A 15,839-nucleotide genomic window follows, 5' to 3' on the forward strand; every position below is an offset into this window, starting at 1 on the left:
ACGCTCTGTTTCAACGTTTAGAAACGTTAATAATTATACCATGTGATATGGTTTAGGAAACATAAAGCCTTCTACTTTCCAATTCAAAATAATTTCACAAATGCTAAATAAACACTTAATGTACACTGTTTTAACCGTTTTTAACAGTTGCAGGCGACAGTATTTTTCAGTTACAACACTATTACACACAATTGTTAGGAGACGCTTCGATAGCTAATTAGTTAAATAAAGGTAAAAAAATAAATAATAATAATTAGAACAGGTGGTCACCTCAGTCGTCTTCTTCAAATTTGTATTGGAGGACCGCAACAAACTGAGAGGTGCATACACCGCCACCTACTGTATTGGAGTGTGGGGCCGGTCACGGACTCCCTATTCATCCATTTCTCTTATCTAGCCCTGTGTTTCCACCTACTGTTCTGGAGTGTGAATTCATTACACGTTGACACAAAAAGGGAAGGGGACAGGGAAAAGGGACCAACTAACCTTACATCCATTAAAAACCTCACAACTTTTCCACTACTTGGCTCTATCTGAATCCTACACCAGGGACGACATCCTGGGAGGACGAGACACTATCATTCAACACACATTGTAACTCTTCTGCAGTAAAATCTCATACACCCAAGTACTTGTCTGCAGCTGCCACCACAACATCTATTTTCTGTGATTTACGTTCCATTCCTGAGGTACAGTTGATAACCATGGCTATGCCTCATTCTCTATTGGCCTCAGCCTGCTCAAAGGGATCATCTCAGGATCTCTAGCCCTGTACCCATCTTCCTCTCCTACTCTCTTCACTGTCTCAGCATACCAAACGTTCTGTACTACTCTGATCCAAGCAACTTCAGCCTGCCTTTCTCTCACTGGAAACTTCTGATCCTCAGCACCATGGGTACCCCCACAGTCAACACACAACTGTTTTAACCGATACTGCATATTCCTTTGTCTCGTGCCCTCCTGCACACTTCTCACAGTCGCCTCTGTCTTCCGTATGCCTAAATAAGCGCTATAACATGGAAATATGGCAGCCCTGCATGGACCTCTAATCCTAAAAAGGTGTGGTCATTTAGCCTTTTGTTTTTTCATAAATACCTTCTCACTGATGTGAAAGTTATTCCAAATATTTCCAAAACAGTATCTCTTCGTGCGAGGTATAGGCCTATTTGCGTTTAGACAGAGCATTTGGGAAGTGTCACGGCATTTCCCTCAGAAGGCTAAAGGGGACGTCCAATGGCTCATGTAATGCACTAGAATAAATGTTACATACGGTATATTCATTCATTACGCCAATTCTGTTGCAAAACGTTTCGTCTGTTGCAAAACCATTTAGCCTACGCCAAACGGAAAACGTTTTGCAAGAGTTTCTATTGGACAAATTCAGGTAGGTCCCGTCACCGTTTCCTCTGAGTGCATCAGTGTGGTTCTTCAACCGTAAACGGTTTCCGTTGCAACTAAACTCGGAATGGAAGTCCGCAATTTTAGTTGCTTTAAACCAATAGGTCCCATCATTTGAAGACGTCGTTGTTAAATACAGCCTATATGACAGTATACTGATACTGTATTGTTTATGCGATAGGCTAATACATTCTGTATAATACTTATAATTAGTAGTTGCACCGCGAAATGTAACCTTACATGGTCAAATTAATTACGCCTACCTGTGTCATTTGCATCCGTGACGTTGTAGGTTTCACCGGTGGGAGGCGCCTGATTTTAATTTTGTCTCAGGTGAGATGCATAAAACAGGTAAGATGAGAGTCGATGCCACTTCTGCTTCGTTTATCATCAGCTTTGAGGTGAGTAGCGAACCTGTTTGTGGTCTATATATATATATATATATATATATATAACAACCTGTATGCCTATTTCTTGTTGAGCATATGTACATGTTTGTGCCATGCAGCCTATAGGTTACCAGGTGAGAGAAATCAAATGTCCTATTTGGGGGACTCTAGCATTGGGTTTCTATTTTATAGTGGTTCTCTTTTGGTTCTTGCACAATTTGCCATCTGTTTTATAATTGGCTTAAACTAGGCCTACAAAAAGTTCAGCAAATGAGCTTTGGTCCTATACTGACTGGAATAACAACTATACACTGTGTGTACAAAATATTAGGTAGACCTTCCCCTTTTGCCCTAAGAATAGCCTCAATTTGTCGGGGGCATTGACTCTACAAGGTAAAAAGTGTTCCGCGGGGATGCTGGCCCATGTTGACGCCGATGCTTCCCACAGTTCTGTAAAGTTGGCTGGATGTCCTTTTTGTGTGGTGGACCATTCTTAATACAAATGGGGAAACTATTGCGTTGCATTTCTTGACATACTCCAACTGGTGTGCCTGGCACCTACTATACCCCGTTCAAAGGCACTTAAATCTTTTGTCATGCCCTTTCACCCTCAATGGCACACATACACAGTCCATGTCTCAAGACTTAAAATCCTTATTTTAACCTGTTTCTACCCCTTCAACTACACTGAAGTGGATTTAACAATTGACATCAATAAGGGATAATAGCTTTCACCTGGTCACTGTCATTGAAAGAGCAGGTGTTCCTTATGTTTTGTTCACTCGGTGTACTTTCAGTCAAATTGCCTCAACAGCCCTTGGTGTTTTAATGAGGGTGTTTTCACATTGCCGGTCACATTTGTAAGGAACAGAACCACACAATCTAAACGTATCAAATAATGCTTGATTCAGGGGTGTTGTGTGCTTTAGATGCATCAAACATTAGGCCTACCCCATTCAGAGCTTGATTAACTAGGATAGCTGCACACATCACAAAAGAATGGGCTACATTTGTGTCTCTGGGGATGACTTTTTATAGCTTGTGAAACCATCTATAACCTTACTGAGACAACCAATCGTTTCAGAAGATTTATCATGGACCCCCTGAGAACAGCAAGGTATGACTGTTTCCTCTGTAGGCCCACCAGGGCTGTATTGTTGAAGTGTGCTCCCCAGGATGACCAATAGCAATGTCTCATTCTCCTTTGGATCAATATTTTTCAATCCTAGTTGCTGCTGGAGTTGATGTATTATTTAACGATTTTAATTCATGGGTTGCTAGTTATCGGCTGCCTGTCTAGATCATAATTGAGAATTGACTTTGTTTTTCAAAGACCAAATTTGAAAGGGGGATAGAATTTAACAACCCACATGATCATTTTGAACTGGATTAAATGCTTACATTTGTCAGTGTAGAATATTGTTTCATATCAAAATAAACAGGAACCAGTAAGGAGTTCACTTCATGCAAATTGATTTCTACTGTAAATCTATTAATTGTTTATACACTGTCATGGATTGACCTGTCCCTTATATTTCTTTTAGGTATTCACAGCAGTGTAAAATGGGTTCCAAACTCGAGAGTGCAATGGAGGGGCTAATTCAAGTGTTCCACTCATACTCCGCAAAAGAAGGGGACAAGTACAAGCTGAGCAAAGTTGAGCTGAAGAATCTGTTGCAGGGTGAACTGAGTGACTTCCTGGTGGTGAGTTTGATTCCTAATGCTGTCAAGGGGAGGGATATGTGTGGTTTCAATATGACATTCTGATCAATTACATTTTAATCGACAAACTAAATTAAAACTGCCCCAAAACAAGTCATACAGGCAAGCATTGGAGAGGTCTTGATTTATTTAAGAGTTGTGGGACCCATCACCTTCACAACATATTGTATTAGAATCATTTCAATAATACCATGGCCTTGCCTAGAAATGACACATCGCCTAGGCATTTATAGATATGAAATGATTTGATGGGTATAACAATGGCATGAGATTGATCTTTCCATCTGATTGGCTTTGCAATTTCCTGCGCATTGCCTATTCCAATTCTTATCTACAACTGTTCCAAGAGTCATGTGGCTGCTTCTGGTCTGGGCCTACCTTTCAATGCATTAACTGTTTCTACTCTCTCAGGCATGCAAGGACCCTATGGTAGTAGAGAAGATCATGAGTGATCTGGATGAAAACAAAGATGGCGAAGTGGACTTTCAGGAGTTTGTCGTCTTGGTTGCTGCGCTGACGGTGGCCTGTAACGAGTTCTTTGTAGAGCCTGAATGAGTTTGGAAACCGTCTGTGACATCACCTTTCTACTCATTATTCCTTGTTAATAAAACAAATGTATGCTTGAATTTGATTGTCAAAAAATATAAAAGATAAGTTATTTCAAACAGGCAAATGTTTCAATATTCTTGTCACATAATGGTCATTTCTAACAAAGGCTCTTTTCACTGTTATAAATGATTGCTTCTGTAGAGAATCCTGCAATGAGGTGGGCAGTTTCAGTGTACTATTGCACTAGTAGTTAACATTCTGCTCAGATCAATAAAGGTGATCATTGCTGTCTTTCTAAATGTTAAACTCAGCTCATTGACTTGAATGCATGTTACTGGTACATGTCTTTTGCATGAACTCTGGGCCGTATGAATCAATTGTCTCAGAGTAGGAGTATTGATTTAGGATCAGTTTTGCTTTTTGATCCGTGAATAAGATTACATGGACGGTAGGGACTTGATCATAGAATAGCACTTGTACTGAGACTCTTCATATGGCCCCTGCTCTGCCACCTATGCTTAAACATGGCAAACTGCACCTACCATTTTAGTGAGGGATTTGTACTGAAATGCACAACACCTGTTTGCACTTTTAGCCAAACACGGTTCTAAACCAACTTCCAAAATGACTATGCAAATCTCCAGAGATGAGGAGAAAAAAAAAAAGTTCCCATAGACTGGCTGCATCCTAATCAGATTCCCCAATCTTAATGAAATGCAAAGCTTGATTTAAATCCATGTAAAAAAAAAAACTGCTTTAGAGCCTGTGTGATGATGTGTTGGCAACAGAACACTGCAGTCTCTGCCAACTTAATGCTGGAGTCTGGCTGCTTCAGTCATTTGTGTTGAACACTCCCTGTAACAAATGCACATGTGGTGTAGACTGCAAAATTCAAAAAATGTGTGATTCAATTGATTGTGTCAGAGGTACATCATACTGTCTAGAAAGAACACTTGTGGTCATGGACAAGTAGGATATGACTAATGGTATGTTGCAACTGTTACAAAATGTGGTTGATCACGATGTACTGGTGTTACTCTAGCTGATTGAATAACACCACCCTGGACCTGTGGATAGGATATATGACGTGTAGAGCTTGCTGGCTTAAAATATGAGCGTGCACTGAGCAACATGCCAGGGTTTCATGTATGACTGCTGCTGTGTAAAATACATTGGCCACGTTAAAATAATCCTTTAAACAGCCTTCAAAACTACTGTACAGGTCGATTTGAGTGTCAGTGATGAATGTGTCAATCCCTGAGAAAATTCATGACAGTGACCACTGGAAACAGGTTTAAAAAATAGCTAGGGATTCATCAGGTGAAATCTAAATACTAGTCTTATTAATTTACACAATTTGCCAGAAAAAGGGGTACATTCTCTTAAAAAAGCCATTTTGGCCAGACAACGTGGAAAAGCAATTGCATTGCATGTATGGTTGCGTGCCCTCCACTTCTTTCCACATTCTGTGATGAAATATTAGTAATTTGACTCTAGCCATGTCCGAATACCCATACTTGCGTTCTAAAAAGTTTTATAGTATGTGACATTTTGAAAATCAAGTATACTTTAAATGCCCAGGTGTCATACTTATTTCAGCTTTGACAACCAGATATGGGGATGTGCTACCAAACTTAACCAATAACAATAAACAATGCAATTGTGCATGATGCATTCTCAGTATGGAAAAACATTTTATAGTATGTCATTTTCAAAAATCAGGTATGGTTTAAATGTTACTAATTTCGGCTCATCTAGTAGAATTCGATTAACAAATCCACCCGTACTCGGCACCGCAACACCTACTCAGCCAGTCAGGAGCCGTTACTGCGTTGTGGCTGTGGCATACTTGTTACTAAACAATACGTGCAAAATAGTTTGCGACAATGAGTACATAGTATGCAGTTTAAGTATGTAGTACGCTAGTATGGATATTTGGACACACATACTCACTTCTAAACTTCCACTCCAAAGTCTTTGAGCACCAATGAGTAAGGGAGTAAACTCTGAACACAACACACGGTTTTAGAGGTGTCCTTGGTTATGGAAGAGTACACTCGGCCTTTTTGTCCCTTGTCGGCTGCTTCAAAGCCATCAGTACCAGGTTTCAGGGAGAGAAAGCAGGGTCAAAGAGTGGCACCAGCTGACTCTTTATACCTACACCAACAATCAAGCAATAACAAATAACACCTTTACTGTTAGCACTGGGCCCACAAAAAAGATGTATGGAATCCAGATACAAGATCTGATAACACACAGTCTCTGTACATTTCTTCACCTTTCTCCTGAAGGTATAGCATCCTGTCCAGCAGCACCAGTGTCTACACTACCGGTGCCAGTAGCAGAGCCAGGTTGAAGTATACCACCACACGACCCTCCTGCCTCAGCATGGCCCCCACTCTGCAGGTGTCCAGTGGCAGGCCAACGCGGGGCAGACCCAGACAGGCATACCCGTGGGTACATGGTGAGAGGGGGTCAGGGGTACATATAAGATGACCATGTTTGACCTAAAGGCTATATAGAGAGAAAGCGGCTATTGAATTCCTAAATGTGATCATCAAAATGATTATCATTATAAACAAGGATAATACCAAATAGTAAAGGTTTTTCTGAGACATATGCAAGGATGAATTTCTTAGGTTTTCATCCTAACATACAGTGAAAGCTGCTGCCTAATGATACAGACTGAAGAGGTATGGATACAAACTTGTGTAAACACTCACTCTGTAAAGGGTAGTAGATGTGCTTCCTTTATCGCCTGGACTCCCGGGCCTGCACAGCTCCGGCTTCACCTCCCTGATAACTGTCTCCAGGGTTGCCCGATAACAGTGTATCCTTAGCAACCCACTCTCCTCCCGCAGCCTGTGCACGTAGTCCTCTATGGAGTGACACGCACCCTCCCGCGCTTTATAGGACAGCTAGTGTCCCGGCAACCCCTGCACCCAGTAGCTCATTGGGTAGCCAAACTCTGAGTGATATGTCTCATTGGTGGGGAAAGGGGACGGGCTATGCGGCCAGGGGGGTTTGGGTTCCAGCTGGTGGTGATCTTCATGTAGCAGCACGCCACTGAGGTGATGCCACGAACGTGAGAGCAGCTGGCAAAGTGGCAAAGGAGGGTGGCACTGAGGTCCCCGCAGGCATGGAGGCCTGTTAGGACGAAATCTGGACATCCCTGCCCCTCTTCCACAGGGCAGACAACAACTTCAGTGGATGAACACTTTTGTCAGAGTGGGTGGACATATGGGCCTTGTCCGGCTTTAGTCTTGCAGAGACGTTTTGGATACGAGAGTGAACTAGACCGGGGTTCATGTTTTACACTAGTAAAAGAGTTTGTACATGCATTGTCATTATTCTTGAGGGGAGATGCAGCCTGGCCATTGTCTCAACAACCCAGGAATTCTGATTCTGCAGTCAACACAGGCTGGTCTCCGTGCCCATGTTGCTGATCAGCTTCTGATATGAACTCCCGCTGTCTCTTCTTACTGGGTCCAACCGGAGTGGTCTGATCTTCACAGACACATTTACCATTTCCTACCTGCTTGATACTTTGGGTTTGACCCAGCCAGCCACATGGTAGGGTGAGGGGCCAGATCTAGAGAGGGGAGGTCCATTCTGAAAGAGTAAGACCAGTATAAATATTTAATTCTTAATTATATTGCATATTAGCAATATTCACCAAATTGCTTCACTCTGGTTTTACAAAAAAATCCTGGTCAACTGGGCCTTTCTTGCACTTTACTACTGAGCGTTCTGGTGCATTACCTTCCTCTGCCGTTCCTTCTCCAGCATCCACAGAAGCTGTCCATCATATTTGGATGCCATGGAAACTAGAGTGGGATCAGCCTCAATTCCAGTCATAGACAGACCGAGCCCAAACGACAAGAAACGAGTCAAATGGCCCTATGGAGACCAGTAGGGATATACAACATCGTGACAAATCATGTACCGTGACAAATCTCATTGTTAGGCAGATTACAAAAAGTAATATTGTGTGACTCCTAGGTCTGATAACAAGACTGAATATTAGGTTACCTTCCAGAACCCACATCCACCACACTATTGCAGTCTGTCAGGTCACAAAGCTGCTTCACCAACTGTGGAGAGAGATGAACAGATCAGTATCAACAACTGAAATGCTTATTTGAATCAGCAGTATATATAAAAAAGTAGTATGCACATCCATATATATGTAAAGTAGTATGCACACCTTTACCTTTACCGTGCCCAGACTCCAGATCTCATGCTGCTTCTTGGGTTTCACATGTTTCCCAGCAATGAGCTCTGACTCTTGTTCTCCAAGAACTCCTCTGGCTTCAGCATGCCCACTTCATGTCCCCGCTTGCCCTGGGGTGTCCTGGGGAGCGTCAGAGCATGCGCAGTGGCCCGGAAAGCCAATAGTGAAAGAGGCCATTACACAATAGTAGCTGAAATTTTTAAAAGTAAATTGTACAAGTTATTTCTAACTGTTTTATGATATAGAATCCAATTCAAGTTGAACGAATACACTGGTATGACTGAATACCTTTTTTATTTTTTTTATTTCACCTTTATTTAACTAGGTAGGCAAGTTGAGAACAAGTTCTCATTTACAACTGCGACCTGGCCAAGATAAAGCAAAGCAGTTCGACACATACAACAACACAGAGTTACACATGGAGTAAACATACATACAGTCAATAATACAGTAGAAAAATAAGTCTATATACAATGTGTGCAAATGAGATAAGGGAGGTAAAGGCAATAAATAGGCCATGGTGGCAAAGTAAATACAATATAGCAATTAAACACTGGAATGGTAGATGTGCAGTAGATGAAAAAAAAACGTATATTCACATTCAATCTGTCCAATAGGAGGTCAGCTATTTGTGGGGGTGACAGGTCACAGAGGATATATTGCCATCTGGTAGGCAATGTAGCCCATAGATCCTCACTGAAGAATTCCTATGGCAGGAGAAAAAATGATCAATTACACATTAACTGATGAGTAGCTAGAGAAATCTACCCAGGGGCCCTTTGAGCCAGGGATCAAGCTTCATGGGAGCGTGTGTAACGGATGTGAAATGGCTAGCTAGTTAGCGGGTACGCGCTAGTAGCATTTCAATCAGTTACGTCACTTGCTCTGAAACCAATATGTAGTGTTGCCCCTTGCTCTGCAAGGGCCGCGGCTTTTGTGGAGCGATGGGTAACGACGCTTCGTGGGTGTCAGTTGTTGATGTGTGCAGAGGGTCCCTGGTTCGCGCCCGTGTCGGGGCGAGGGGACGTACTAAAGTTATACTGTTACACGTGTAGGGTGAAGTTGCCTCTAGACGCTGACCCTTGGTCAGTTTTGCATTATTCCAAATAATGGTTTAGGTCAGGATTGAGGGAGGGGAAGTTGATCCTAGATCTGTAGGGGAAACTTCAACCTGGAGCGGAGGACTCAAGACTTGATAGCAGTATATCACGTGTTCATCTTATAATCAAATAACCATATAAATACCTGCAGCAGCTTAACTTAAAAAAACTTAGAAATAGAATGCGTTGCTTGCTACGTACAATTATGAAGGAATCAGGAAACAGCAGAGGGAGCACCCACCTATCCACATCGACGGGTCAGTAGTGGAGAAGGTGGAAAGTTTTAAGTTCCTCGGTGTACACATCACGGACAAACTGAATTGGTCCACCCACACAGACAGCGTTGTGAAGAAGGCGCAGCAGCGCCTCTTCAACCTCAGGAGGCTGAAGAAATTCGGCTTGTCACCAAAAGCACTCACAAACTTCTACAGATGCACAATCGAGAGCATCCTGTCGGGCTGTATCACCGCCTGGTACGGCAACTGCTCCGCCCACAACCGTAAGGCTCTCCAGAGGGTAGTGAGGTCTGCAGAACGCATCACCAGGGGCAAACTACCTGCCCTCCAGGACACCTACACCACCCGATGTCACAGGAAGGCCATAAAGATCATCAAGGACAACAACCACCCAAGCCACTGCCTGTTCACCCCGCTATCATCCAGAAGGCGAGGTCAGTACAGGTGCATCAAAGCAGGGACCGAGAGACTGAAAAACAGCTTCTATCTCAAGGCCATCAGACTGTTAAACAGCCACCACTAACATTTAGCGGCCGCTGCCAACATACTGACTCAACTCCAGCCACTTTAAAAATGGGAATTGATGGAAATTATGTAAAAATGTACCACTAGCCACTTTAAACAATGCCACTTAATATAATGTTTACATACCCTACATTACCCATCTCATATGTATATACTGTACTCTATATCATCTACTGCATCTTGCCATCTTTATGTAATACATGTACCACTAGCCACTTTAAACTATGCCACTTTATGTTTACATACCCTACAGTACTCATCTCATATGTATATACCGTACTCTATACCATCTACTGCATCTGCCATGCCGTTCTGTACCACCACTCATTCATATATCTTTATGTACATATTCTTTATCCCTTTACACTTGTGTGTGTGTGTAAGGTAGTAGTTGTGGAATTGTTAGGTTAGATTACTTGTTGGTTATTACTGCATTGTCGGAACTAGAAGCACAAGCATTTCGCTACACTCGCATTAACATCTGCTAACCATGTGTATGTGACTAATAAAATTTGATTTGATTTGATTTGAATCGGAGATGTGTTTGTATGTCGACAGAAAATATGTAAGATTTCTTGCCAACTCTCTTTGCTGCTCTGCTGAAAGAGTCCGTGAGCACATAATTCGACTGTCGCATCGGCAACTGACTGGCTACAACAACCGGTTATGAATTGTGAACATGAAACATGTCAACAATACTCTATCGCAAGAGAGTCCGAGTGAAAGAGTTTTATATAACGACGATAAGAAGTGTTTGTAGCTCTTCCCCGTGTATCACAACACGACCTCTGAACCGGAAGTAGTCGACTGTTTGGCTGTTAAGGAAGTCGGAGCATGGTGCTATGTTTATAGGTCGGTGTATATGTGTAATTTGTTGTATAACGCTGATTTGTGCACCATCATATTATCAGGATACAATATGAGTGAAGACATACAGTTAAATTAGTCTGTCTGGAGAATAGAGTTTCATTCCTAGCTAGCTAATGTTCGAGTCGCTGTTTCGGGAAGCTTAGCATTAGAGCTAGGTAGTATTACTATCGCTAGTTAGTTAGCTAGCCAATGACCCAATTCTAGCTCGCCTAAACCGTATTTTTGACTGTAATATCATCCTGACAGCTAACGTTTACACTATACGGATTACACATACTTTTCGAAAATACCTAACGTTAATTGTGGCTAGCTAGCTACGTGGGCTCAATGTGTTTCATATTAAACTAGTACCAAACTAGCTAGATTATATAAACAACTAACTAGCTGGCTTCTTTGTTTGTCATGACTAGAATGTTTTCCTACAATTTCAGACATACCAGCTGCTTTGTTAACAGAAATCTATTTTGTTTTTGTCCAGGTATCACAATTGATGTCATGATAATTGGGTCAGAATGACATTTGATTAAAGCAAATATTTGAAGCCAAATTTGCACAGCAGTGAATGCCTTTATGTCCTGTTGAAGGGAGGTGGATGTAAACAGTTTTTGTCCAAGAACAAACCCAGCCCCAGCTGAGGAAGATTCCCCTCCAAGATGTCTGACATTATGTTAAACCTGGACTGTTCGGGCAGCAGTGGACCCTGTAAGGACTCATTGGGAAGCAACAAACACAAGGCATTCATCAACAGGCGGCGACTCTTGGAGAAAAAGGGTTACCTCAACAAAAAGCAGAACCAGCAAAATCGCAGACAGGGGAATAAACATCAGGGCCCACCTCCCTGGCACAATGGGGCCAATCGGCCATCTCAACCCAATGCTGCACACAACAAAAGCATTGCTCACACGCAGAATACTCACAGTAAAAGTTCATATCGAATACCCAGGTCAGATCATGCTAGAAGTGTTGCTTCCAAGCCTGCATCATCCACAAGCAGCTCAACATCTTTGACCATAACTGTGGAGAATTCCACCAATCCTGAGCAATCCACTTCGGCTATCACCCCGGGGCACCAACCCCCACCCACCAGGACTGTTGCCCACTATGCCCCTGTCCCAAGTGGGTCGGCCCCCCTTTGTAACCCCCTGAAGTACCTTGCCTTGGACTGTGAGATGGTCGGCACGGGCCCCAAGGGTCGCAACAGTGAGCTGGCACGATGCAGTATTGTCTCCTATGATGGAGACGTGGTGTATGACAGGTACATCAAGCCCACCAATCCAGTCACTGACTACCGGACTCGTTGGAGTGGCATCTCCTGGCATCAACTGGTCAAAGCCATGCCATTTCAACATGCCAGGAAGGAGGTAAGAAGGCTCCCGGAAGAGAATGTTCAAAGGAGGATGAAAAATATGTTTTCCGGTTAACCTTTTTCTACCGTAAAGGACCTATGAGCATATCAAATTGGGTGTCAAATGAAAGCAAAGAGTCTATATTTTGGGGAAATGAAGGCATAGATACATTTTTCAAACATTATCCATCTTAAAAATGTGATATTAGCAAAGGCTTTGATTTCTGGATAAACAGATGGAAAAGGGGTCTTAGAAAACATATACCCGAAAAAGTCTTAAAAGGTATCAGAAATACATCAAAACACAGTAATGTTGAAGTAAAGACCCCTGCCAACTAATATTAACACTTGTCATTCATTTTGAACTGGACTGTTTTTACAGCATGAGCGGTCATGAGTAGATGCGCTTGTTTTGAGATCAAAGCGAGAGCTACGTGTAGTGACGTGTGCATATTTGTTCATATACTTTGTTAGTGAGTTATTAGCCCAATTACAGATCATTTGTAGTCGACAATGGAGGATTGATTGCTTCCTACAAGAGCACAAAACGTGAGCATTTTCTTTGAAAAGCGAGTCAGGTAAATAGCTTTGTAGTGTTGTATTTTGAGACCGGCTTGAATAAGCTAAGTAGCCAATAGGCAGAGGGTAGCATAATTTGTCTGATTCACTGTAGCAATGGTATGGGAATAATTATGCATTTTATTTTGTAAAGTGGTTTCTTGTATCAAACAACACAACATTTGTTGTCGTCTTGTCTGAAGGTCAAGTGGATTAACAGGTTAATGTCAAGCCCTGCATGTTTTTTTTTTCCAAAAGTCTCATGTAATGTAGGCCTATATTGAACACCACACATTGGCTGCTACTGTTGATTTTTCTACTCACAGCAGCCTACTTGACCACTGTTAAAACTAACCTAAAGCGGGAACAGCATCAGTGTTCACAGTAAACGTGCGCCGGAAGTTGCACTGAATTTTCACAACGTTCGAGTTTGCACTCAGCAGACCTGAAATTTGTTCAGTGATTTTAAAAAATTAGAGGGAACATTGGTGGTATGGTTTGTTAAACTTTGAAATCAATGGTTTTAGTTTGGCATACATTTTCAAGTGAAAAAACTGAGTCAAAGCGTAAATCTGTTACAGTGGAATTGCCCCTTAATCTATTCTATTTGGACCTTTGCTAAACTTGACCATGATATCATTTGATCTCTTATATGTATTCCCCCCTCCTATAGATACTGAAGATCCTTGCAGGAAAGGTGGTGATAGGGCATGCTGTCCATAATGACTTCAAGTCCCTGAGTTACAGTCACCCTGCTGTCTTAACGCGGGACACATCCCGCATTCCTCTCCTCAACCAGAAGGCTGGCTTTCCAGAGAAAGATGTTGCCTCACTGAAAAGACTCACCAAGGCCCTGTTCAACCGCAACATCCAGGTGAGAAGAGACTTCTGATTGAAACGGGATTGATTTGAATATAATCTACAGTGATTCACTCTGGGTTGTTGTTTCTAGTCTCGACAAAAGTAGTAAGCTAATAAACCTCTTATTGTGTAGCTTATGTTATTTTGTAGTAACAAGGAATTCCCCTTGTGTTCTCAGACTGGGAAGAAGGGGCACTCGTCCGTGGAGGACGCCAAAGCCACCATGGAACTGTACAAAGTTGTGGAGGTGGAGTGGGAGAGGACCTTAACCTCCAAATAAAAAAAGCCAGAGATGGACTGAACTGGTGAAAGGGTTGAGAGATGGTATGGACGTATCATGTTTAACATAATTTTAACATTCAGAAATCACTATCAGGTCTTCCACTTCTCACCTCAGCCACTTCTGTCTCTTTTTCTACTTCCGTAAAAAAAAACAGTTGCCTTCAGGGTTGCAGTTGTTTATTTTGTGGTGGATGACCTATGGCACAAGATGGCAGTCTTCTGCCACAAGGGTGCAGTCTATTTTCTTGGTTTTATTAATTAATTCCTAATACAGTACTGTGATGTTTTTTTGCTTTGAATTGTCTAGAGTTATTTGTTCAGACATTTCTATTTTATATATTCAATTGTTAACATACAGTATCTCAGTACATCAAGTACATGTTCATTTTGACGGGTGAAAACAAAATCGATTTTAATATAACTGCAGTATAATGAAGAAATTGGTTTTAAACAAATATTGTAATGGCAAACATGGCAAAAAAGGAAATAAATGACCATTGCAAACTTTTAAGCCTACATTACTTATTGATATAATGAATGGCGCCCAAGAACATGGCTGACGTTTTACATTCTCCCAATCAATTGTGCTATTTTGTTATTTTTTTTGCGTTTTGCGTAACTTTAAAAAAAACTTATTGTGTACATAATGTTGCTGCTACCGTATCTTATGACTGAAAAGAACTTCTGGACATCAGAAAAGCGATTACTCACAGCGGACTGGAAGAAACTTTTTCCTTTAACGAGTTCGACAAGAAGGATATCCTGCTTTCACTGGAACAGGCCCAGATCCACGCCTTTTGCGTGAAGAAAAGATGCCGGAAAAGGGGCCGCAGATCAAGCATCCTTCTGAGAATCCGGAGACGAGCGAGTTAACTCCCACTGCCTTCCATTCTTCTTGCTAACGTGCAATCATTGGAAAATAAAATTGATGACCTACGATTAAGACTATCCTACAATAGTGGCCACAAAGCTCATCACTAAGCTAAGGACTCTGGGACTCAACACATCCCTCTGCAACTGGATCCTGGACTTCCTGACGGGCTGCCCCCAAGTGGTAAGAGTAGACAACAACACGTCTGCCACGCTGATCCTTAACACTGGGGCCCCTCAGGAGTGTGTACTTAGTCCCCTCCTGTATTCCCTGTTCACCCACAACTGTGTTGCCAAACACGACTCCAACACCATCATTAAGTTTGCTGACGACACAACAGTGTTGGGCCTGATCACCGACAACGATGAGACAGACTATAGGGTGGAGGTCAGAGAACTGTCAGTGTGTTGCCAGGACAACAACCTCTCCCTCAATGTGAGCAAGACTAAGGAGCTGATCGTTGACTACAAGAGAAGGCGGTCCGAACAGGCCCCCCATTTACATCGACAGGGCTGTAGCGGAGCAGGTTGAGAGTTTCAAGTTCCTTGGTGTCCACATCCCCAACAAAATATCATGGTCCAAACACACCAAGACAGTTGTGAAGAGTGCATGACAAAACCTATTCTTTCTCAGGAAACTGAAAAGATTTGGCATGGGTCCCCAGATCCTCAAAAGGTTCTACAGCTGCACCATCGAGAGCATCCTGACCAGTTGCATTACCGCCTGGTATGGCAACTGCTCGGCATCTGGCCGTAAGGCGCTACAGAGGGTTGTGCGAATGGCCCACTACATCACTGGTGCCAAGCTTCCTGCCATCCAGGACCTACAGTTGAAGTCGGGAGTTTACATGCACAGAGTCAAATAAAGTTCGTTCAGGGCCATCGATGTGTCTGCTTCGG

The 15,839-nt window shown here is 42.4% G+C and overlaps 2 protein-coding genes and 1 pseudogene across 5 annotated transcripts; 2 read left to right on the forward strand and 1 right to left on the reverse strand.

Moving 5' to 3' along the window:
* Window positions 1-1,441: 1,441 nt before the first annotated feature.
* On the forward strand, window positions 1,442-4,182 carry s100a1 (S100 calcium binding protein A1). 4 transcript variants are annotated; one of them, XM_071383236.1, is made up of 3 exons: window positions 1,442-1,799; window positions 3,332-3,488; window positions 3,921-4,182. In XM_071383236.1, the coding sequence occupies exons 1-3, from the start codon at window positions 1,765-1,767 to the stop codon at window positions 4,062-4,064; spliced, it is 336 nt and encodes a 111-aa protein (XP_071239337.1). In that variant the 5' UTR covers window positions 1,442-1,764; the 3' UTR covers window positions 4,065-4,182. The 4 variants fall into 4 exon arrangements, with proteins under 4 accessions (XP_071239337.1, XP_071239336.1, XP_071239339.1 ...); XM_071383235.1 differs by having other exon boundaries at window positions 1,465-1,799; window positions 3,332-3,491; XM_071383238.1 differs by lacking the exon at window positions 1,442-1,799 and adding an exon at window positions 2,585-2,904.
* A 2,595-nt stretch (window positions 4,183-6,777) lies between these two features.
* LOC139564098 (methyltransferase-like protein 25B) lies at window positions 6,778-10,790 on the reverse strand (annotated as a pseudogene).
* Window positions 10,703-14,576, forward strand: isg20l2 (interferon stimulated exonuclease gene 20-like 2). The gene is made up of 4 exons (XM_071383234.1): window positions 10,703-11,005; window positions 11,502-12,384; window positions 13,600-13,800; window positions 13,966-14,576. The coding sequence occupies exons 2-4, from the start codon at window positions 11,677-11,679 to the stop codon at window positions 14,065-14,067; spliced, it is 1,011 nt and encodes a 336-aa protein (XP_071239335.1). The 5' UTR covers window positions 10,703-11,005; window positions 11,502-11,676; the 3' UTR covers window positions 14,068-14,576.
* The last annotated feature ends 1,263 nt before the right edge of the window (window positions 14,577-15,839 follow it).

Source organism: Salvelinus alpinus, chromosome 35 (genome assembly GCF_045679555.1).
Source record: "Salvelinus alpinus chromosome 35, SLU_Salpinus.1, whole genome shotgun sequence".
In the NCBI taxonomy this organism is placed as follows: Eukaryota; Metazoa; Chordata; class Actinopteri; order Salmoniformes; family Salmonidae; genus Salvelinus; species Salvelinus alpinus.